This window comes from Heptranchias perlo, unplaced genomic scaffold (assembly GCF_035084215.1).
Source record: "Heptranchias perlo isolate sHepPer1 unplaced genomic scaffold, sHepPer1.hap1 HAP1_SCAFFOLD_261, whole genome shotgun sequence".
In the NCBI taxonomy this organism is placed as follows: Eukaryota; Metazoa; Chordata; class Chondrichthyes; order Hexanchiformes; family Hexanchidae; genus Heptranchias; species Heptranchias perlo.
This window is the reverse complement of record NW_027139273.1, coordinates 261,858-288,084: the sequence shown is the minus strand read 5'-3', so window position 1 is coordinate 288,084 and position 26,227 is coordinate 261,858. Positions and strand designations below refer to the sequence as shown.

Sequence of the window (26,227 nt, the reverse complement as noted above, 5' to 3'; positions counted from 1 at the left end):
GACCAATAACACAGTGATCAGTAACACAGTGACCAATAACACAGTGATCAGTAACACAGTGATTATTAAAACAGTGACCAATAACACAGTGATCAATAACACAGTGATTATTAAAACAGTGACCAATAACACAGTGATCAGTAACACAGTGACCAATAACACAGTGATCAGTAACACAGTGACCAATAACACAGTGATCAGTAACATAGTGACCAATAACACAGTGACCAATAACACAGTGATCATTAACACAGTGATCAATAACAAAGTGACCAATAACACAGTGATCATTAACACAGTGATCATTAACACAGTGACCAATAACACAGTGATCATTATACACAGTGACCAATAACACAGTGATCATTAACACAGTGATCATTAACACAGTGACCAATAACACAGTGATAATTAACACAGTGACCAATAAGACAGTGATTATCAACACAGTGACCAATACACAGTGATCATTAACACAGTGAACAATAACACAGTGACCAATAACACAGTGATCAATAACACAGTGATCATTAACGTAGTGACCAATAACACAGTGACCAATAACACAGTGATCAATAACAAAGTGATCATTAACACTGTGACCAATAACACAGTGACCAACAACACAGTGATCATTAACACATTGACCAATAACACAGTGACCAATCACACAGAGACCAATAACACAGTGACCAATCACACAGTGACCATTAACACAGTGACCAATCACACAGTGACCATTAACACAGTGACCATTAAAACAGTGACCAATAACACAGTGATGATTAACACAGTGACCAATAACACAGTGACCAATAACACAGTGACCAATCACACAGAGACCAATAACACAGTGACCAATCACACAGTGACCATTAACACAGTGACCAATCACACAGTGACCATTAACACAGTGACCATTAAAACAGTGACCAATAACACAGTGATGATTAACACAGTGATCATTAACACAGTGACCAATAACACAGTGACCATTAACACAGTGACCATTAACACAGTGACCAATAACACAGTGACCAATCACACAGTGATCATTAACACAGTGACCATTAATACTGTGATCATTAACACAGTGTCCAATAACACGGTGATCATTAAAACAGTGACCAATAACACAGTGATCAAAAGCACAGTGATCAAAAGCACAGTGATCATTAACACAGAGACCAATAACACAGTGACCAATAACACAGTGATCAATAACACAGTGATCATTAACACAGTGACCAATAACACAGTGTCCAATAACACAGTGATCATTAACACAGTGTCCAATAACACAGTGATCATTAACACAGTGACCAATAACACAGTGATCAATAACACAGTGATCAAAAGCACAGTGATCATTAACACAGAGACCAATAACACAGTGACCAATAACACAGTGATCATTAACACATTGACCAATAACACATTGACCAATCACACAGAGACCATTAACACAGTGACCAATCACACAGTGACCAATAACACAGTGACCAATCACACAGTGACCATTAACACAGTGACCAATCACACAGTGACCAATAACACAGTGACCAATCACACAGTGACCATTAAAACAGTGACCAATAACACAGTGCCCAATCACACAGTGACCATTAAAACAGTGACCAATAACACAGTGACCATTAACACAATGATCATTAACACAGTGACCAATCACACAGTGACAAATAACACAGTGACCATTCACACAGTGACCAATCACACAGTGAAAAATAACACAGTGACCATTAACACAGTGATCATTAACACAGTGACCATTAATAAAGTGACCAATAACACAGTGATCATTAACACAGTGAATAATAACACAGTGACAAATAACACAGTGACAAATAACACAGTGACCAATAACACAGTGATCATTAACACAGTGACCAATAACACAGTGACCAATAACACAGTGATGAATAACACAGTGATCATCATCAAAGTGACCAATCACACAGAGACCATTAACACAGTGACCAATCACACAGTGATCAATAAAACAGTGACCAATCACACAGTGACCTATAACACAGTGACCATTAACACAGTGATGATTAACACAGTGATAATTAACACAGTGATCATTAAGACAGTGATCAATAACACAGTGATGATTAACACAGTGATCATTAACACAGTGACCAATAACACAGTGACCATTAACACAGTGACCAATAACACAGTGATGATTAACACAGTGATCATTAACACAGTTATTATTAACACAGTGATAATTAACACAGTGATCATTAAGACAGTGAACAATAACACAGTGATGATTATCACAGTGATCATTAACACAGTGACCAATAACACAGTGATCAATAACACAGTGATCATTAACACAGTGACCAATCACATGGTGACCAACAACGCAGTGACCAATAACACAGTGATCATTAACACAGTGACCAATAACACAGTGACAAATAACACAGTGATGATTAACACAGTGATCATTAACACAGTGATCATTAACACAGTGACCAATAACACAGTGATCATTAACACAGTGACCAATAACACAGTGATCAATAACACAGTGATCATTAACACAGTGACCAATAACACAGTGATCAAAAGCACAGTGATCATTAACACAGTGACCAATAACACAGTGATCATTAACACAGTGACCAATAACAAAGTGACCAATCACACAGTGACCATTAACACAGTGACCAATCACACAGTGACCATTAAAACAGTGTCCATTAAAACAGTGATCAATAACACAGTGACCAATAACACAGTGATCATTAACACAGTGTCCAATAACACGGTGATCATGAAAACAGTGATCATTAACACAGTGACCAATAACACAGTGATCATTAACACAGTGATCAATAACACAGTGACCAATAACACAGTGATCAATAAAACAGTGATCATTAACACAGTGACCAATAACACAGTGATCATTAACATAGTGACCAATAACACAGTGACCAATAACACAGTGATCAATAACAAAGTGATCATTAACACTGTGACCAATAACGCAGTGACCAATCACACGGTGACCAACAACACAGTGACCAATAACACAGTGATCATTAACACAGTGACCAATAACACAGTGAACAATCACACAGAGACCATTAACACAGTGACCAATCACACAATGACCAATAACACAGTGACCAATCACACAGTGACCATTAACACAGTGACCAATCACACAGTGACCATTAACACAGTGACCATTAAAACAGTGACCAATAACACAGTGACCAATCACACAATGACCATCAACACAGTGACCAATCACACAGTGACCATTAACACAATGATCATTAACACAGTGACCAATCACACAGTGACAAATAACACAGTGACCATTAACACAGTGATCATTAACACGGTGACCAATAACACTGTGACCAATCACACAGTGATCATTAACACAGTGACCAATAACACAGTGACAAATAACACAGTGACAAATAACACAGTGCTCATTAACACAGTGACCAATAACACAGTGACCAATAACACAGTGATCATTAACACAGTGACCAATAACACAGTGACCAATAACACAGTGATCATTAACACAGTGACCAATAACACAGTGACCAATAACACAGTGATCATTAACACAGTGACCAATAACACAGTGATCAATAACACAGTGATCAATAACACAGTGATCATCATCACAGTGACCAATCACACAGTGACCATTAATACAGTGACCAATAACACAGTGACCAATAACACAGTGACCAATCACACAGTGACCATTAACACAGTGATCATTAACACAGTGATGATTAACACAGTGATCATTAAGACAGTGATCATGAACACAGTGACCAATAACACAGTGATCATTAACACAGTGATAATTAACACAGTGATCATTAAGACAGTGATCATTAACACAGTGACAAATAACACAGTGATGATTAACACAGTGATCATTAACACAGTGACCAATAAGACAGTGACCATTAACACAGTGTTCATTAACACAGTGACCAATAACACAGTGACCATTAACACAGTGATCATTAACACAGTGACCAATAACACAGTGACCATCACACGGTGACCAACAACACAGTGACCAATAACACAGTGATGATTAACAAAGTGTTCATTATCACAGTGACCAATCACATAGTGACAACTAACACAGTGACTATTAACACAGTGACCATTAACACAGTGATCATTAACACAGTGACCAATAACACAGTGACCAATAACACGGTGACCAATCACACGGTGACCAACAACACAGTGACCAATAACACAGTGATCATTAACACAGTGATCATTTACACACTGACCAATAACACAGTGATCATTAACACAGTGATCATTAACACAGTGATCATTAACACAGTGACCAACAACACAGTGATGATTAACACAGTGATCATTAACACAGTGACCAATAACACAGTGACCATTAACACAGTGATCATTAACACAGTGACCAATGACACAGTGACAAATAACACAGTGACCATTAACACAGTGACCATTAACACAGTGACCAATAACACAGTGATGATTAACACAGTGATCATTAACACAGTGACCAATAACACAGTGACCAATCACACGGTGACCAACAACACAGTGACCAATAACACAGTGATCATTAACACAGTGACCAACAACACAGTGACCAATAACACAGTGATCATTAACACAGTGACCAACAACACAGTGACCAATAACACAGTGATCATTAACACAGTGACCAATAACACAGTGACCAATAACACAGTGATCAATAACACAGTGATCATTAACAGTGACGAATAACGCAGTGACCAATCACACGGTGACCAACAACACAGTTCCCAATAACACAGTGATCATTAACACAGTGACCAATAAAACAGTGATCAATAACACAGTGATCATTAATACAGTGACCAATAACACAGTGATCATTAACACATTGACCAATAACAGTGTGATCATTAACACAGTGACCAATAACACAGTGATCATCAACACAGTGACCAATAAAACAGTGATCAATAACACAGTGATCATTAACACAGTGACCAATAACACAGTGATCATTAACACAGTGACCAATAACAGTGTGATCATTAACACAGTGACCAATAACACAGTGATCATTAACACAGTGACCAATAACACAGTGATCAATAACACAGTGATCATTAACACAGTGACCAATAACACAGTGATCATTAACATAGTGACCAATAACACAGTGACCAATAACACAGTGATCAATAACAAAGTGATCATTAACACTGTGACCAATAAAGCAGTGACCAATCACACGGTGACCAACAACAGAGTGACCATTAACACAGTGACCAATCACACAGTGACCATTAACACAGTGACCATTAACACAGTGACCAATCACACAGTGATCATTAACACAGTGATCAACAACACAGTGACCAATAACACAGTGACCAATAACACATTGACCAATAACACAGTGATCATTAACACAGTGACCAATAACACAGTGACCAATAACACAGTGATCATGAACACAGTGACCAATAACACAGTGATCATTAACACAGTGACCAATAACACAGTGACCAATAACACAGTGATCAAAAGCACAGTGGTCATTAACACAGTGACCAATAACACAGTGATCAAAAGCACAGTGGTCATTAACACAGTGACCAATAACACAGTGATGAATAACACAGTGACCAATAACACAGTGATCATCATCACAGTGACCAATCACACAGTGACCATTAATACAGTGACCAATCACACAGAGACCATTAACACAGTGACCAATCACACAGTGACCATTAACACAGTGACCAATAACACTGTGACCAATAACACAGTGATCATTAACACAGTGATGATTAACACAGTGATCATTAACAAAGTGACCAATCACACAGTGATCATTAACAAAGTGATCAACAACACAGTGACCAATAACACAGTGACCAAAAACACAGTGATCAATAACACAGTGATCATTAACACAGTGAACAATAACGCAGTGATCAATGACACATTGACCAATAACACAGTGACCAATAACACAGTGATCATTAACACATTGACCAATAACACAGTGACCAATAACACAGTGATCAATAACACAGTGATCATTAACTCATTGAACAATAACACAGTGACCAATCACACGGTGACCAAAAACACAGTGACCAATAACACAGTGATCATTAACACAGTGACCAATAACACAGTGACCAATAACACAGTGATCATTAACACAGTGATCAACAACACAGTGACCAATAACAGAGTGATCATTAACACATTGACCAATAACGCAGTGACCAATCACACGGTGACCAACAACACAGTGACCAATAACACAGTGATCAATAAAACAGTGACCAATAACACAGTGATCATTAACACATTGACCATTAACACAGTGACCAATCACACAGAGACCAATAACACAGTGACCAATCACACAGTGACCATTAACACAGTGACCAATCACACAGTGATCATTAACACAGTGATCAACAACACAGTGACCAATAACACAGTGACCAATAACACAGTGATCAATAACACAGTGATCATTAACACAGTGACCAATAACGCAGTGATCAATAACACATTGACCAATAACACAGTGACCAATAACACAGTGACCAATAACACAGTGATCAATAACACAGTGATCATTATCACATTGACCAATAACACAGTGATCATTAACACATTGACCAATAACACAGTGACCAATAACACAGTGATCATTAACACAGTGATCATTAACACAGTGACCAATAACACAGTGACCAATAACACAGTGATCATTAACACAGTGACCAATAACACAGTGATCATTAACACAGTGACAAATAACACAGTGATCAATAAAACAGTGATCAATAACACAGTGATCAAAAGCACAGTGGTCATTAACACAGTGACCAATAACACAGTGATCATCATCACAGTGACCAATCACACAGTGACCATTAATACAGTGACCAATCACACAGAGACCATTAACACAGTGACCAATCACACAGTGACCATTAATACAGTGACCAATCACACAGAGACCATTAACACAGTGACCAATCACACAGTGACCAATAACACAGTGACCAATCACACAGTGACCAATAACACAGTGATCATTAACACAGTGATGATTAACACAGAGATCATTAACACAGTGACCAATAACACAGTGATGATTAATACAGTGACCAATCACACGGTGACCAATAACACAGAGACCAATAACACAGTGATCATTAACACATTGACCATTAACACAGTGACCAATCACACAGAGACCAATAACACAGTGACCAATCACACAGTGACCATTAACACAGTGACCAATCACACAGTGATCATCATCACAGTGACCAATCACACAGTGACCATTAATACAGTGACCAATCACACAGAGACCATTAACACAGTGACCAATCACACAGAGACCATTAACACAGTGACCAATCACACAGTGACCATTAATACAGTGACCAATCACACAGAGACCATTAACACAGTGACCAATCACACAGTGACCAATAACACAGTGACCAATCACACAGTGACCATTAACACAGTGACCATTAACACAGTGACCAATAACACAGTGATGATTAATACAGTGACCAATCACACGGTGACCAATAACACAGAGACCAATAACACAGTGATCATTAACACATTGACCATTAACACAGTGACCAATCACACAGAGACCAATAACACAGTGACCAATCACACAGTGACCATTAACACAGTGACCAATCACACAGTGATCATTAACACAGTGATCAACAACACAGTGACCAATAACACAGTGACCAATAACACAGTGATCAATAACACAGTGATCATTAACACAGTGACCAATAACGCAGTGATAAATAAAACATTGACCAATAACACAGTGACCAATAACACAGTGATCATTAACACATTGACCAATAAAACAGTGACCAAGAACACAGTGATCAATAACACAGTGATCATTAACACATTGACCAATAACACAGTGATCATTAACACATTGACCAATAACACAGTGACCAATAACACAGTGATCATTAACAGAGTGATCATTAACACAGTGACCAATAACACAGTGACCAATAACACAGTGACCATTAACACAGTGACCAATAACACAGTGACCATTAACACAGTGATGAATAACACAGTAACCAATAACACAGTGATCATTAACACAGTGACCAATAACACAGTGATCATTAACACAGTGACCAATAACACAGTGATCAATAATACAGTGATCAAAAGCACAGTGGTCATTAACACAGTGACCAATAACACAGTGATGAAAAACACAGTGACCAATAACACAGTGATCATCATCACAGTGACCAATCACACAGTGACCATTAATACAGTGACCAATCACACAGAGACCATTAACACAGTGACCAATCACACAGTGACCAATAGCACAGTGACCAATAACACGGTGACCAATCACACAGTGACCATTAACACAGTGACCAATCACACAGTGACCAATGACACAGTGACCAATCACACAGTGACCATTAACACAGTGACCAATCACACAGTGACCATTAACACAGTGACCAATAACACTGTGACCAATAACACAGTGATCATTAACACAGTGACCAATAACACAGTGATCATTAACACAGTGATCAACAACACAGTGACCAATAACATAGTGATCATTAACACATTGACCAATAACACAGTGATCAATAACACAGTGATCATTAACACAGTGATGATTAATACAGTGACCAATCACACGGTGACCAAAAACACATTGACCAATAACACAGTGATCAATAACACAGTGATCATTAACACAGTGACCAATAACACAGTGACCAATAACACAGTGATCATTAACACAGTGATCAATAAAACAGTGACCAATAACACAGTTACCAATAACACAGTGATCATTAACACAGTGATCAATAACGCAGTGACCAATCACACTGTGACCAACAACACAGTTACCAATAACACAGTGATCATTAACACAGTGACCAATAACACAGTGACCAATAACACAATGATCATTAACACAGTGATCAATAACACATTGACCAATAACACAGTGACCAATAACACAGTGATCATGAACACAGTGACCAATAACACAGTGATCAATAACACATTGACAAATAACACAGTGACCAATAACACAGTGATCATTAACACATTGACCAATAACACAGTGACCAATAACACAGTGATCAATAACACAGTGATCATTAACACATTGACCAATAACACAGTGACCAATAACACAGTGATTACTAACACAGTGACCTATAACACAGTGATCATGAACACATTGACCATTAACACAGTGACCAATAACACAGTGATCATTAACACAGTGACCAATAACACAGTGACCAATAACACAGTGATCATTAACACATTGACCAATAACACAGTGACCAATAACACAGTGATGATTAACACATTGACCAATAACAAAGTGACCAATAACACAGTGATCATTAACACATTGACCAATCACACAGAGACCATTAACACAGTGACCATTAACACAGTGACCAATAACACAGTGATCATTAACACAGTGACCAATAACACAGTGACCATTAACACAGTGATCATTAACACAGTGACCAATAACACAGTGATCATTAACACAGTGATAATTAACACAGTGATCATTAAGACGGTGATCATTAACACAGTGACCAATAACACAGTGATGATTAACACAGTGATCATTAACACAGTGACCCATAACACAGTGACCAATAACACAGTGACCAATCACACGTTGACCAACAACACAGTGACCAATAACACAGTGACCAATAACACAGTGACCAACAACACAGTTATCATTAACACTGTGATCATTAACACAGTGACCAATAATGCAGTGACCAATCACACGGTGACCAATAACACAGTGACCAATAACACAGTGACCAATAACACAGTGATGATTAACACGGTGACCAATAACACAGTGACCAATAACACAGTGACCAATAACACAGTGATGTTTAACACAGTGACCAATAACACAGTGACCAATAACACAGTGACCAATAACACAGTGATCATTAAGACAGTGACCAATAACACAGTGACCAATAACACAGTGACCAATAACACAGTGATCATTAACACAGTGACCAATAACACAGTGATGATTAACACAGTGACCAATAACACAGTGACCAATAATGCAGTGACCAATCACACGGTGACCAATAACACAGTGATCAATAACACAGTTATCATTAACACAGTGACCAATAACACAGTGACCAATCACACGGTGACCAACAACACAGTGATCAATAACACAGTGATCAATAACACAGTGACCAATCACACAGTGATCATTAACACAGTGACAAATAACACAGTGACCAATAACACAGTGATCATTAACACAGTGACCAATAACACAGTGATCATTAACACAGTGACCAATAACACAGTGATCATTAACACAGTGACCAATAACACAGTGATCAATAACACAGTGATCATTAACACAGTGACCAATAACACAGTGACCAATAACACAGTGACCAAGAACACAGTGACCAATAACACAGAGACCAATCACACGGTGACCAACAACACAGTGATCAATAACACAGTGATCAATAACACAGTGACCAACAACACAGTGATCATTAACACAGTGACAAATAACACAGTGACCAATAACGCAGTTACAAATAACACAGTGATCATTAACACAGTGACCAACATCACAGTGACCAATAACACAGTGATCAATAACACAGTGATCAATAACACAGTGATCAATAACACAGTGATCATTAACATGGTGACCAATAACACAGTGATCAAAAGCACAGTGACCAATAACACAGTGATCATTAACACAGTGACCAATAACACAGTGATCAATAACACAGTGACCAATAACACAGTGATCAAAAGCACAGTGACCAATAACACAGTGATCAATAACGCAGTGAACAATCACACGGTGACCAATCACACAGTGACCAACAACACAGTGACCAATAACACAGTGACCAATAACACAGTGATCAATAACACAGTGATCATTAACACAGTGACCAATAACGCAGTGACCAATCACACGGTGACCAACAACACAGTTACCAATAACACAGTGATCATTAACACAGTGATCAATAACACAGTGACCAATAACACAGTGACCAATCACACAGTGATCATTAAGACGGTGATCATTAACACAGTGACCAACATCACAGTGACCGATAACACAGTGATGATTAACACAGTGACCAATAACACAGTGATCATTAAGACGGTGATCATTAACACAGTGACCAATAACACAGTGATGATTAACACAGTGATCAATAACACAGTGATCAATAACACAGTGACCAACATCACAGTGACCAATAACACAGTGATGATTAACACAGTGATCATTAACACAGTGACCAATAACACAGTGATTAATAACACAGTGATCATTAACACAGTGATCAAAAGCACAGTGATCTTGAACACAGTGATCAATAACACAGTGATCAATCACACGGTGACCAACAACACAGTGACCAATAACACAGTGATCATTAACACAGTGACCAATAACACAGTGATCATTAACACAGTGACCAATAACACAGTGACCAATAACACAGTGATCATTAACACAGTGACCAATAACACAGTGATCATTAAGACAGTGACCATTAACACAGTGACCAATAACACAGTGATCATTAACACAGTGACCAATAACACAGTGATCATTAACACAGTGATAATTAACACAGTGACCAATAACACAGTGACCATTAACACAATGATCATTAACACAGAGACCAATAATGCTGTGAACAAGCACACGGTGACCAACAACACAGTGATCAGAAACACAGTGACCATTAATACAGTGACCAATAACACAGTGATCATTAACACAGTGACCATTAACACAGTGACAAATAACACAGTGACCAATAACACAGTGATCAATAACACAGTGACCAATAACACAGTGATCAAAAGCACAGTGACCAATAACACAGTGATCAATAACGCAGTGAACAATCACACGGTGACCAATCACACAGTGACCAACAACACAGTGACCAATAACACAGTGACCAATAACACAGTGATCAATAACACAGTGATCATTAACACAGTGACCAATAACGCAGTGACCAATCACACGGTGACCAACAACACATTTACCAATAACACAGTGATCATTAACACAGTGATCAATAACACAGTGACCAATAACACAGTGACCAATCACACAGTGATCATTAAGACGGTGATCATTAACACAGTGACCAACATCACAGTGACCGATAACACAGTGATGATTAACACAGTGACCAATAACACAGTGATCATTAAGACGGTGATCATTAACACAGTGACCAATAACACAGTGATGATTAACACAGTGATCAATAACACAGTGATCAATAACACAGTGACCAACATCACAGTGACCAATAACACAGTGATGATTAACACAGTGATCATTAACACAGTGACCAATAACACAGTGATGATTAACACAGTGATCATTAACACAGTGATCAAAAGCACAGTGATCTTGAACACAGTGATCAATAACACAGTGATCAATCACACGGTGACCAACAACACAGTGACCAATAACACAGTGATCATTAACACAGTGACCAATAACACAGTGATCATTAACACAGTGACCAATAACACAGTGACCAATAACACAGTGATCAGTAAGACAGTGACCATTAACACAGTGACCAATAACACAGTGATCATTAACACAGTGACCAATAACACAGTGATCATTAACACAGTGATAATTAACACAGTGACCAATAACACAGTGACCATTAACACAATGATCATTAACACAGAGACCAATAATGCTGTGAACAAGCACACGGTGACCAACAACACAGTGATCAGAAACACAGTGACCATTAATACAGTGACCAATAACACAGTGATCATTAACACAGTGACCATTAACACAGTGACAAATAACACAGTGACCAATAACACAGTGATCATTAACACAGTGACCAATAACACAGTGACCAATAACACAGTGATCATTAACAAAGTGACCATTAATACAGTGACCAATAACACAGTGATCATTAACACAGTGATAAATAACAAAGTGACCAATAACACAGTGACCAATAACACAGTGATCATTAACACAGTGACCAATAACACAGTGATCATTAACACAGTGACCAATAACACAGTGATCAATAACACAGTGACCAATAACACAGTGATCAAAAGCACAGTGATCATCATCACAGTGACCAATCACACAGTGACCATTAATACAGTGACCAATCACACAGAGACCATGAACACAGTGACCAATCACACAGTGACCAATAACACAGTGACCAATAACACAGTGATCATTAACACGGTGACCAATCACACAGTGACCAATAACACAGTGATCATTAACACAGTGATCATTAACACAGTGACCAATAACACAGTGATGATTAACACAGTGATCAATAACACAGTGACCAATAACACAGTGACCAATCACACAGTGATCATTAAGACGGTGATCATTAACACAGTGACCAACATCACAGTGACCGATAACACAGTGATGATTAACACAGTGACCAATAACACAGTGATCATTAAGACGGTGATCATTAACACAGTGACCAATAACACAGTGATGATTAACACAGTCATCATTAACACAGTGATGATTAACACAGTGACCTACATCACAGTGACCAATAACACAGTGATCATTAACACAGTGATCATTATCACAGTGATCAATAACACAGTGATCATTAACACAGTGATCAATAACACAGTGATCAATAACACAGTGATGATTAACACAGTGATCAATAACACAGTGATCAATAACACAGTGATGATTAACACAGTGATCATTAACACAGTGATCATTAACACAGTGATCAATAACACAGTGACCAACATCACAGTGACCAATAACACAGTGATGATTAACACAGTGATCATTAACACAGTGACCAATAACACAGTGATTAATAACACAGTGATCATTAACACAGTGATCAAAAGCACAGTGATCTTGAACACAGTGATCAATAACACAGTGATCAATCACACGGTGACCAACAACACAGTGACCAATAACACAGTGATCATTAACACAGTGATCATTAACACAGTGACCAATAACACAGTGACCAATAACACAGTGATCATTAACACAGTGACCAATAACACAGTGATCATTAAGACAGTGACCATTAACACAGTGACCAATAACACAGTGATCATTAACACAGTGACCAATAACACAGTGATCATTAACACAGTGATAATTAACACAGTGACCAATAACACAGTGACCATTAACACAATGATCATTAACACAGAGACCAATAATGCTGTGAACAAGCACACGGTGACCAACAACACAGTGATCAGAAACACAGTGACCATTAATACAGTGACCAATAACACAGTGATCATTAACACAGTGACCATTAACACAGTGACAAATAACACAGTGATCATTAACACAGTGACCAATAACACAGTGACCAATAACACAGTGATCATTAACAAAGTGACCATTAATACAGTGACCAATAACACAGTGATCATTAACACAGTGATAAATAACAAAGTGACCAATAACACAGTGATCATTAACACAGTGACCAATAACACAGTGACCAATAACACAGTGATCATTAACAAAGTGACCATTAATACAGTGACCAATAACACAGTGATCATTAACACAGTGATAAATAACAAAGTGACCAATAACACAGTGACCAATAACACAGTGATCATTAACACAGTGACCAATAACACAGTGATCATTAACACAGTGACCAATAACACAGTGATCAATAACACAGTGATCAATAACACAGTGATCAATCACACGGTGACCAACAACACAGTGACCAATAACACAGTGATCATTAACACAGTGACCAATAACACAGTGATCATTAACACAGTGATAAATAACAAAGTGACCAATAACACAGTGATCATTAACACAGTGACCAATAACACAGTGACCAATAACACAGTGATCATTAACAAAGTGACCATTAATACAGTGACCAATAACACAGTGACAAATAACAAAGTGACCAATAACACAGTGACCAATAACACAGTGATCATTAACACAGTGACCAATAACACAGTGATCATTAACACAGTGACCAATAACACAGTGATCAATAACACAGTGACCAATAACACAGTGATCAAAAGCACAGTGATCATCATCACAGTGACCAATCACACAGTGACCATTAATACAGTGACCAATCACACAGAGACCATGAACACAGTGACCAATCACACAGTGACCAATAACACAGTGACCAATAACACAGTGATCATTAACACGGTGACCAATCACACAGTGACCAATAACACAGTGATCATTAACACAGTGATCATTAACACAGTGACCAATAACACAGTGATGATTAACACAGTGATCATTAACACAGTGACCAATAACACAGTGATCATTAACACAGTGACCAATAACACAGTGACCAATAACACAGTGATCATTAACACAGTGATAATTAACACAGTGATCATTTAGACAGTGATCATTAACACAGTGACCAATAACACAGTGATGATTAACACAGTGATCATTAACACAATGACTAATAACACAGTGATCATTAACACAGTGACCAATAACACAGTGACCAATCACACGGTGACCAACAACACAGTGACCAATAACACAGTGATGATTAACACAGTGACCAATAAAACAGTGACCAATAACGTAGTGATCAATAACACAGTGATCATTAACACAGTGACCAACAACACAGTGACCAATAACACAGTGATCATTAACACAGTGACCAATAACACAGTGACCAATAACACAGTGATCAATAACACAGTGACCAATAACACAGTGATCAATAACCGAGTGATCAATAAAACAGTGACCAATAACACAGTGATCATTAACACAGTTACCAATAACACAGTGATCAATAACACAGTGACCAATAACACATTGACCAATAACGCAGTGATCATTAATACAGTGACAATTAACACAGTGATGAATAACACAGTGACCAATAACACAGTGATCATTAATACAGTAACCATTAACACTGTGACCAATAACACAGTGACCAATAACACAGTGATCATTAACACAGTGACCAATAACACAGTGACCAATAACACAGTGATCATTAACACAGTGACCAATAACACAGTGATCATCATCACAGTGACCAATCACACAGTGACCATCAATACAGTGACCAATCATACAGAGACCATTGATACAGTGACTAATCACACAGTGACCAATAACACTGTGACCAATCACACAGTGACCATTAACACAGTGACCAATAACACAGTGATCATTAACACAGTGATGATTAACACAGTGATCATTAAGACAGTGATCATTAACACAGTGACCAATAACACAGTGATCATTAACACAGTGATGATTAACACAGTGATCAATAAGACAGTGATCATTAACACAGTGACCATCATCACAGTGACCAATCACACAGTGACCATTAATACAGTGACCAATCACACAGAGACCATTACACAGTGACCAATCACACAGTGACCAATAACACAGTGACCAATCACACAGTGACCATTAACACAGTGACCATTAACACAGTGATCATTAACACAGTGACCAATAACACAGTGATGATTAACACAGTGTTCATTAAGACAGTGACCAATAACACAGTGACCATTAACACAGTGATCATGAACACAGTGACTAACAACAAAGTGATGATTAACACATAGATCATTAACACAGTGACCAATAACACAGTGATGATTAACACAGTGATCATTAACACAGTGACCAATAACACAGTGACCATTAACACAGTGATCATTAACACAGTGACCAATCACACAGTGACAAATAACACAGTGACCATTAACACAGTGACCATTAACACAGTGACCAATAACACAGTGTCCATTAACACAGTGACCAATCACATAGTGACAAATAACACAGTGACCATTAACACAGTGACCATTAACACAGTGACCAATAACACAGTGATCATTAACACAGTGATCATTAACACAGTGACCAATAACACAGTGATCATTAACACAGTGACCATTAACACAGTGACCAATAACACAGTGATCATTAACACAGTGATCATTAACACAGTGACCAATAACACAGTGATCATTAACACAGTGATCAACAACACAGTGCCCAATAACACAGTGACCAATAACACAGTGATCATTAACACAGTGACCATGAACACAGTGATCAATAACACAGTGATGATTAACACAGTGATCATTAACACAGTGATCATTAACACAGTGACCAATAACACAGTGACCAATCACACGGTGACCAACAACACAGTGACCAATAACACAGTGATCATTAACACAGTGATCATTAACACAGTGACCAATAACACAGTGATCAATAACACAGTGATCATTAACACATTGACCAATACCACAGAGACCAATAACACAGTGACCAATAACACAGTGATCATTAACACAGTGACCAATAACACAGTGATCAATAACACATTGATCAATAACACAGTGACCAATAACACAGTGATCAATAACGCAGTGATCATTAACACATTGACCAATAACACAGTGACCAATAACACAGTGATCATTAACACAGTGACCAATAACACAGTGATCATTAACACAGTGACCATTAACACTGTGACCAATAACACAGTGATCATTAACACAGTGATAATTAACACAGTGATCATTAAGACAGTGATCATTAACACAGTGACCAATAACGCAGTGATCAATAACACAGTGACCAATAACACGGTGATCATTAACACAGTGACCAATAACACAGTGATCATTAACACAGTGACCAATAACACAGTGATCAATAACACAGTGACCAATAACACAGTGATCAAAAGCACAGTGATCATTAACACAGTGACCAATAACACAGTGACCAATAAAACAGTGATCAATAACACAGTGATGAATAACAAAGTGATCAATAACACAGTGATCATCATCACAGTGACCAATCACACAGTGACCATTAATACAGTGACCAATCACACAGAGACCATTACACAGTGACCAATCACACAGTGACCAATAACACAGTGACCAATCACACAGTGACCATTAACACAGTGACCATTAACACAGTGATGATTAACACAGTTATCATTAACAGAGTGATTATTAACACAGTGATCATTAACACAGTGACCAATAACACAGTGATGATTAACACAGTGATCATTAAGACAGTGACCAATAACACAGTGACCATTAACACAGTGATCATTAACACAGTGACTAACAACAAAGTGATGATTAACACATAGATCATTAACACAGTGACCAATAACACAGTGATGATTAACACAGTGATCATTAACACAGTGACCAATCACACAGTGACAAATAACACAGTGACCAATAACACAGTGACCAATAACACAGTGATCAATAACACAGTGACCAATCACACAGTGACCTACATGACAGTGACCAATAAAACAGTGATCATTAACACAGTGATCATTAACACAGTGACCATTAACACAGTGACCATTAACACAGTGACCAATAACACTGTGACCAATAACACAGTGATCATTAACACAGTGATGATTAACACAGTGAACATTAAGACAGTGATCATTAACACAGTGACCAATAACACAGTGATGATTAACACAGTGATCATTAACACAGTGACCAATAACACAGTGATCATCATCACAGTGATCAATCACACAGTGACCATTAATACAGTGACCAATCACACAGAGACCATTAACACAGTGACTAATCACACAGTGACCAATAACACAGTGACCAATCACACAGTGACCATTAACACAGTGACCAATCACACAGTGAACATTAACACAGTGACCATTAACACAGTGACCAATAACACAGTGATGATTAACACAGTGATCATTAACACAGTGACCAATAACACAGTGACCATTAACACAGTGACCAATAACACAGTGATGATTAACACAGTGATCATTAAGACAGTGATCATTAACACAGTGACCAATAACACAGTGATGATTAACACAGTGATCATTAACACAGTGACCAATAACACAGTGACCATTAACACAGTGATCATTAACAGAGTGACCAATCACATAGTGACAAATAACATAGTGACAATTAACACAGTGACCATTAACACAGTGACCAATAACACAGTGATCATTAACACAATGATCAATAACACAGTGACCAATCACACGGTGACCAACAACACAGTTACCAATAAAACAGTGATCATTGACACAGTGACCAATAACACAGTGACCAATAACACAGTGATCATTAACACAGTGACCAATAACACAGTGACCAATAACACAGTGATCAATAACCTAGTGATCAATAAAACAGTGACCAATAACACAGTGATCATTAACACATTGACCATTAACACAGTGACCAATAACACAGTGATCATTAACACAGTGATCATTAACACAGTGATCAATAACACAGTGACCAATAACACAGTGATTATTAACACAGTGACCAATAACACAGTGACCAATAACACCGTGATCATTAACACAGTGATCATTCACACAGTGATCATTAACACAGTGATCAATAACACAGTGATCATTAACACAGTGATCAATAACACAGTGACCAATCACACAGTGACCTACATGACAGTGACCAATAAAACAGTGATCATTAACACAGTGATCATGAACACAGTGATCAATAACACAGTGACCAATAACACAGTGATGATTAACACAGTGATGATTAACACAGTGATCATTAACACAGTGACCAATAACACAGTGATGATTAACACAGTGATGATTAACACAGTGATCATTAACACAGTGACCAATAACACAGTGATCATTAACACAGTGATGATTAAAACAGTGATCATTAACACAGTGATCATTAACACAGTGACCAATAACACAGTGATCATTAACACAGTGACCAATAACACAGTGATCATTAACACAGTGATCAATAACACAGTGACCAATAACACAGTGATCATCAACACAGTGATCAATAACACAGTGACCAATAACACAGTGATCATTAACACAGTGACCAATAACACAGTGATCATTAACACAGTGATCAATAACACAGTGATCATTAACACAGTGACCAATAACACAGTGATCAATAACACAGTGATCATTAACACAGTGATCAATAACACAGTGATCATTAACACAGTGACCAATAACACAGTGATCATCATCACAGTGACCAATCACACAGTGATCATTAATACAGTGATCAATCACACAGAGACCATTAACACAGTGACCAATCACACAGTGACCAATAACACAGTGATCAATAACACAGTGACCATTAACACATTGACCAATAACACAGTGACCAATAACACAGTGATCAAAACACAGTGATCATTAACACATTGACCAATAACACAGTGATAAATAACACAGTGATCATTAACACAGTGACCAATAACACAGTGATCATAAACACCGTGACCATTAACACAGTGACCAATAACACAGTGATCATTAACACATTGACCAATAACACAGTGACCAATAACACAGTGACCATTAACACAGTGATCAATAACACAGTGATCAATAACACAATGACCAATAACACAGTGATGATTAACACACTGATCATTAACACAGTGATCAATAACACAGTGACCATTAACACAGTGAACATTAACACAGTGATCATGAACACAGTGATCAATAACAACGTGACCAATAACACAGTGATCATTCACAGTGATCATTAACACAGTGACCAATAACACAGTGATGATTAACACAGTGATCATTAACACAGTGACCAATAACACAGTGACCATTAACACAGTGATCATTAACAGAGTGACCAATCACATAGTGACAAATAACATAGTGACAATTAACACAGTGACCATTAACACAGTGATCAATAACACAGTGACCAATCACACGGTGACCAACAACACAGTTACCAATAACACAGTGATCATTGACACAGTGACCAATAACACAGTGACCAATAACACAGTGACCAATAACACAGTGATCAATAACCTAGTGATCAATAAAACAGTGACCAATAACACAGTGATCATTAACACATTGACCATTAACACAGTGACCAATAACACAGTGATCATTAACACAGTGATCATTAACACAGTGATCAATAACACATTGACCAATAACACAGTGACCAATAACACAGTGATTATTAACACAGTGACCAATAACACAGTGACCAATAACACAGTGACCAATAACACCGTGATCATTAACACATTGACCATTAACACAGTGATCATTAACACAGTGATCAATAACACAGTGACCAATAACACAGTGATTATTAAAAAAGTGACCAATAACACAGTGACCAATCACACAGTGACCTACATGACAGTGACCAATAAAACAGTGATCTTTAACACAGTGATCATGAACACAGTGATCAATAACACAGTGACCAATAACACAGTGATGATTAACACAGTGATGATTAACACAGTGATCATTAACACAGTGACCAATAACACAGTGATCATTAACACAGTGATCAATAACACAGAGACCATTAACACAGTGACCAATCACATAATGACCAATAACACAGTGACCAATCACACAGTGACCATTAACACAGTGATCATTAACACAGTAACCAATAACTCTGTGACCAATCACACAGTGATTATTAACACAGTGATGATTAACACAGTGATCATTAAGTCAGTGATAATTAACACAGTGACAAATAACGCAGTGATCAATAACACAGTGATCATTAATACAGAGACCAATAATGCTGTGAACAAGCACACGGTGACCAACAACGCAGTGACCAATAACACAGTGATCATTAACACAGTGACCAATAACACAGTGACCAATAACACAGTGATCAATAACACAGTGACCAATAACACATTGACCAATAACACAGTGACCAATAACACAGTGATCAAAACAGAGTGACATTAACACATTGACCAATAACACAGTGACCAATAACACAGTGATAATTAACACAGTAACCAATAACACGGTGATCATTGACACAGTGATCAATTACACAGTGATCAATAAGACAGTGATAATTAACACAGTGATCAATAACACAGTGATCATTAACACAGTGATCAATAACACAGTGACCAATAACACAGTGACAATTAACACAGTGACCAATAACACGGTGATCAGTAACACAGTGACCAACAACACAGTGATCATTAACACTGTGACCAATAACACAGTGACCAATAACACAGTGATAATTAACACAGTGACCAATAACACAGTGATAATTAACACAGTGACCAATAACACAGTGATGATTAACACAGTGACCAATTGCAGTGATCTTCAACACAGTGATCAATAACACAGTGACCAATAACACAGTGATCATTAACACAGTGATCAATAACACAGTGATCATTAACACAGTGATCAATAACACAGTGACCAACAACACAGTGATCATTAACACTGTGACCAATAACACGGTGATCAGTAACACAGTGACCAACAACACAGTGATCATTAACACTGTGACCAATAACACAGTGACCAATAACACAGTGATAATTAACACAGTGACCAATAACACAGTGATAATTAACACAGTGACCAATAACACAGTGATGATTAACACAGTGACCAATTACAGTGATCATCAACACAGTGATCAATAACACAGTGACCAATAACACAGTGATCATTAAAACAGTGATCAATAAGACAGTGATCAATATGACAGTGACCAATAACACAGTGATCAATAACACAGTAATCAATATGACAGTGATAATTAACACAGTGACCAATAAAACTGTGACCATTAAAACAGTGATCAATAACACAGTGATCAATATGACAGTGACAAATAACACAGTGATCAATAACACAGTGACCAATAACACAGTGATAATTAACACAGTGACCAATAACAGTGATCATTAACACAGTGATCAATAACACAGTGATCAATCAGACAGTGATAATTAACACAGTGACCAATAACACAGTGATCATTAACACAGTGATCAATAACACAGTGATCAATCAGACAGTGATAATTAACACAGTGACCAAGAACACAGTGATCATTAACACAGTGATCAATAACACAGTGATCATTAACACAGTGACCATTAACACTGTGACCAATAACACAGTGATCATTAACACAGTGATAATTAACACAGTGATCATTAAGACAGTGATCATTAATTCAGTGACCAATAACGCAGTGATCAATAACACAGTGACCAATAACACGGTGATCATTAACACAGTGACCAATAACACAGTGATCATTAACACAGTGACCAATAACACAGTGATCAATAACACAGTGACCAATAACACAGTGATCAAAAGCACAGTGATCATTAACACAGTGACCAATAACACAGTGACCAATAAAACAGTGATCAATAACACAGTGATGAATAACAAAGTGATCAATAACACAGTGATCATCATCACAGTGACCAATCACACAGTGACCATTAATACAGTGACCAATCACACAGAGACCATTACACAGTGACCAATCACACAGTGACCAATAACACAGTGACCAATCACACAGTGACCATTAACACAGTGACCATTAACACAGTGATGATTAACACAGTTATCATTAACAGAGTGATTATTAACACAGTGATCATTAACACAGTGACCAATAACACAGTGATGATTAACACAGTGACCAATAACACAGTGACCATTAACACAGTGATCATTAACACAGTGACTAACAACAAAGTGATGATTAACACATAGATCATTAACACAGTGACCAATAACACAGTGATGATTAACACAGTGATCATTAACACAGTGACCAATCACACAGTGACAAATAACACAGTGACCAATAACACAGTGACCAATAACACAGTGATCAATAACACAGTGACCAATCACACAGTGACCTACATGACAGTGACCAATAAAACAGTGATCATTAACACAGTGATCATTAACACAGTGACCATTAACACAGTGACCATTAACACAGTGACCAATAACACTGTGACCAATAACACAGTGATCATTAACACAGTGATGATTAACACAGTGAACATTAAGACAGTGATCATTAACACAGTGACCAATAACACAGTGATGATTAACACAGTGATCATTAACACAGTGACCAATAACACAGTGATCATCATCACAGTGATCAATCACACAGTGACCATTAATACAGTGACCAATCACACAGAGACCATTAACACAGTGACTAATCACACAGTGACCAATAACACAGTGACCAATCACACAGTGACCATTAACACAGTGACCAATCACACAGTGAACATTAACACAGTGACCATTAACACAGTGACCAATAACACAGTGATGATTAACACAGTGATCATTAACACAGTGACCAATAACACAGTGACCATTAACACAGTGACCAATAACACAGTGATGATTAACACAGTGATCATTAAGACAGTGATCATTAACACAGTGACCAATAACACAGTGATGATTAACACAGTGATCATTAACACAGTGACCAATAACACAGTGACCATTAACACAGTGATCATTAACAGAGTGACCAATCACATAGTGACAAATAACATAGTGACAATTAACACAGTGACCATTAACACAGTGACCAATAACACAGTGATCATTAACACAATGATCAATAACACAGTGACCAATCACACGGTGACCAACAACACAGTTACCAATAAAACAGTGATCATTGACACAGTGACCAATAACACAGTGACCAATAACACAGTGATCATTAACACAGTGACCAATAACACAGTGACCAATAACACAGTGATCAATAACCTAGTGATCAATAAAACAGTGACCAATAACACAGTGATCATTAACACATTGACCATTAACACAGTGACCAATAACACAGTGATCATTAACACAGTGATCATTAACACAGTGATCAATAACACAGTGACCAATAACACAGTGATTATTAACACAGTGACCAATAACACAGTGACCAATAACACCGTGATCATTAACACAGTGATCATTAACACAGTGATCATTAACACAGTGATCAATAACACAGTGACCAATCACACAGTGACCTACATGACAGTGACCAATAAAACAGTGATCATTAACACAGTGATCATGAAAACAGTGATCAATAACACAGTGACCAATAACACAGTGATGATTAACACAGTGATGATTAACACAGTGATCATTAACACAGTGACCAATAACACAGTGATGATTAACACAGTGATGATTAACACAGTGATCATTAACACAGTGACCAATAACACAGTGATCATTAACACAGTGATGATTAAAACAGTGATCATTAACACAGTGATCATTAACACAGTGACCAATAACACAGTGATCATTAACACAGTGACCAATAACACAGTGATCATTAACACAGTGATCAATAACACAGTGACCAATAACACAGTGATCATCAACACAGTGATCAATAACACAGTGACCAATAACACAGTGATCATTAACACAGTGACCAATAACACAGTGATCATTAACACAGTGATCAATAACACAGTGATCATTAACACAGTGACCAATAACACAGTGATCAATAACACAGTGATCATTAACACAGTGATCAATAACACAGTGATCATTAACACAGTGACCAATAACACAGTGATCATCATCACAGTGACCAATCACACAGTGATCATTAATACAGTGATCAATCACACAGAGACCATTAACACAGTGACCAATCACACAGTGACCAATAACACAGTGATCAATAACACAGTGACCATTAACACATTGACCAATAACACAGTGACCAATAACACAGTGATCAAAACACAGTGATCATTAACACATTGACCAATAACACAGTGATAAATAACACAGTGATCATTAACACAGTGACCAATAACACAGTGATCATAAACACCGTGACCATTAACACAGTGACCAATAACACAGTGATCATTAACACATTGACCAATAACACAGTGACCAATAACACAGTGACCATTAACACAGTGATCAATAACACAGTGATCAATAACACAATGACCAATAACACAGTGATGATTAACACAGTGATCATTAACACAGTGATCAATAACACAGTGACCATTAAC

The 26,227-nt window shown here is 37.5% G+C and overlaps 2 protein-coding genes across 2 annotated transcripts in view; both read left to right on the top strand.

Moving 5' to 3' along the window:
• LOC137310544 (uncharacterized) overlaps positions 1–18,274 on the top strand; it is a 52,992-nt gene extending 34,718 nt beyond the window's left edge. Inside the window, exons 6-8 of the mRNA XM_067978312.1 lie at positions 14,982–15,275; positions 15,897–16,420; positions 18,263–18,274. Coding sequence (XP_067834413.1) covers positions 14,982–15,275; positions 15,897–16,420; positions 18,263–18,274 — 830 coding nt within the window. The remainder of the gene's footprint in view (positions 1–14,981; positions 15,276–15,896; positions 16,421–18,262) is intronic.
• Positions 18,275–19,136: 862 nt separating this feature from the next.
• LOC137310543 (putative uncharacterized transmembrane protein DDB_G0293652) lies at positions 19,137–22,795 on the top strand. Its single transcript, XM_067978311.1, has 3 exons — positions 19,137–19,538; positions 22,069–22,300; positions 22,458–22,795. Exons 1-3 carry the CDS (start codon positions 19,137–19,139, stop codon positions 22,793–22,795), a joined length of 972 nt encoding a protein of 323 aa, XP_067834412.1.
• The last annotated feature ends 3,432 nt before the right edge of the window (positions 22,796–26,227 follow it).

Excerpts from the sequence above, each read along its gene's own strand:
- LOC137310543 (XM_067978311.1), top strand. The coding sequence starts at position 19,137 with ATGATTAACACAGTGATCATTAACACAGTGACCAATAACACAGTGACC. Across the intron at positions 19,539-22,068 it reads ACACAGTGACCAATAACACA|AGTGACATTAACACATTGAC; the intron begins GTGATCATTAAC and ends TGATCAAAACAG. Across the intron at positions 22,301-22,457 it reads GACCAATAACACGGTGATCA|TGATCTTCAACACAGTGATC; the intron begins GTAACACAGTGA and ends GACCAATTGCAG.